Source organism: Zonotrichia albicollis, unplaced genomic scaffold, assembly GCF_047830755.1.
Source record: "Zonotrichia albicollis isolate bZonAlb1 unplaced genomic scaffold, bZonAlb1.hap1 Scaffold_254, whole genome shotgun sequence".
Taxonomy (NCBI): Eukaryota; Metazoa; Chordata; class Aves; order Passeriformes; family Passerellidae; genus Zonotrichia; species Zonotrichia albicollis.
Window position 1 is genome coordinate 1,734,714 of NW_027428428.1, and position 1,643 is coordinate 1,736,356.

The 1,643-nt window shown below is 52.7% G+C and overlaps 1 protein-coding gene across 1 annotated transcript; it reads left to right on the forward strand.

Moving 5' to 3' along the window:
- Nucleotides 1-377: 377 nt before the first annotated feature.
- Nucleotides 378-1,310, forward strand: LOC141727792 (olfactory receptor 14C36-like). The gene has a single exon (XM_074534080.1). The coding sequence runs from the start codon at nucleotides 378-380 to the stop codon at nucleotides 1,308-1,310; it is 933 nt and encodes a 310-aa protein (XP_074390181.1).
- Nucleotides 1,311-1,643: the final 333 nt, after the last annotated feature.

A 1,643-nucleotide genomic window follows, 5' to 3' on the forward strand; every position in this document is an offset into this window, starting at 1 on the left:
GTATCCAGGCAGTTAGAGAAATTAGCACAGGGCAACTTGAAGGCAGCATCAGTGTCACTTTTCCAGGCTCCTCAGGGTTGCTGTGTTGTTATCAGAGCCTGCAGAGCCAGAGCTGCTCCTGGGCCGTGCCAGAGCTGGGAGGGGTCTGCAGGGCAGAGCTGAGCCCCCAGGGCTGGGCTGGGCTCTGGCAGCACTGGCAGGGCCCAGCCCTGGGCACTGGGAAGCAGCTGCTGGCAGGGAACGCTGCAGGCAGCAGAGCCCTGGGCAGGCAGTGGGAGAAACTGCCCCCAGGCTGTGCTGGAATATTTAAAGTCCTCTCCAAATAAAAGTATTCCATAATTACTTTTCTTACGGATCTCCATGCCAAGACAGCTCAAATGTCCAACAGCAGCTCCATCAGGCACTTCCTCCTGCTGGCATTGGCAGACACGCAGCAGCTGCAGCTCCTGCACTTCTGCCTCTTGCTGGGCATCTCCCTGGCTGCCCTCCTGGCCAACGGCCTCATCATCAGCGCCGTAGCCTGCAGCCACCACCTGCACACGCCCATGTTCTTCTTCCTGCTCAACCTGGCCCTCAGCGACCTGGGCTCCATCTGCACCACTGTCCCCAAAGCCATGCACAATTCCCTCTGGGACACCAGGAACATCTCCTGCACTGGATGTGCTGCTCAGCTCTTTTTCGTTCTCTTCTTTATTGTAGCAGAGCTTTCCCTCCTGACCGTCATGTGCTATGACCGCTATGTGTCCATCTGCAAACCCCTGCACTACGGGACCCTCCTGGGCAGCAGAGCTTGTGCCCACATGGCAGCAGCTGCCTGGGCCAGTGGCTTTCTCAATGCCCTCATGCACACAGCCAATACATTTTCCCTGCCCCTGTGCCATGGCAATGCCCTGGGTCAGTTCTTCTGTGAAATTCCCCAGATCCTCAAGCTCTCCTGCTCACACTCCAACCTCAAGGAACTTTGGCTCATTGCTGTCAGTACCTGTTTAGGTTTCGGTTGTTTTGTGTTCATTGTTTTCTCCTATGTGCAGATCTTCAGGGCTATGCTGAGGATCCCCTCTGAGCAGGGACGGCACAAAGCCTTTTCCACCTGCTTCCCTCACCTGGCTGTCATCTTCCTGTTCGTCAGCACTGCCATATTTGCCCACCTTAAGCCTCCCTCCATCTCCTTCCCATCTCTGGACATGGCCCTGTCAGTTCTGTACTCAGTGGTGCCTCCAGCCCTGAACCCCGTCATCTACAGCCTGAGGAACCAGGAGCTCAAGGCTGCAGTGAGGAGACTGATGACTGGATGGTATCGGAAACATTAAACTGCTGGCCAATTTCTACAAATCACTTGTAATAAAAGTTATCTTTGATAATTCTTGTTGTTTTCATTTTGAAAATTTTTGTCTGTGTTTTAGTTTCTTAATCTTCTCCACAAAGATATGCCAATGTTTGTGCCATTTCTCATTTTGCTTCTCTCCACCTTCCCTGTGGCCACAGACTGTGTCAATGAGGGGCTGCATTCTTGGTGGTGTGGGAATCCATAAAGTCAGAGGGTTTTTAGGAAATGGCTAAAAAAGAGTATTTAGGCCTCAGGATGTGGGCCCGAACTTCTGTTACAGCAGGAAAGTTTCCCAAGCAGTAGACGTGACAAATAA

Coding starts and splice junctions, on each gene's coding strand:
- LOC141727792 (XM_074534080.1), top strand. CDS start 378: ATGTCCAACAGCAGCTCCATCAGGCACTTCCTCCTGCTGGCATTGGCA.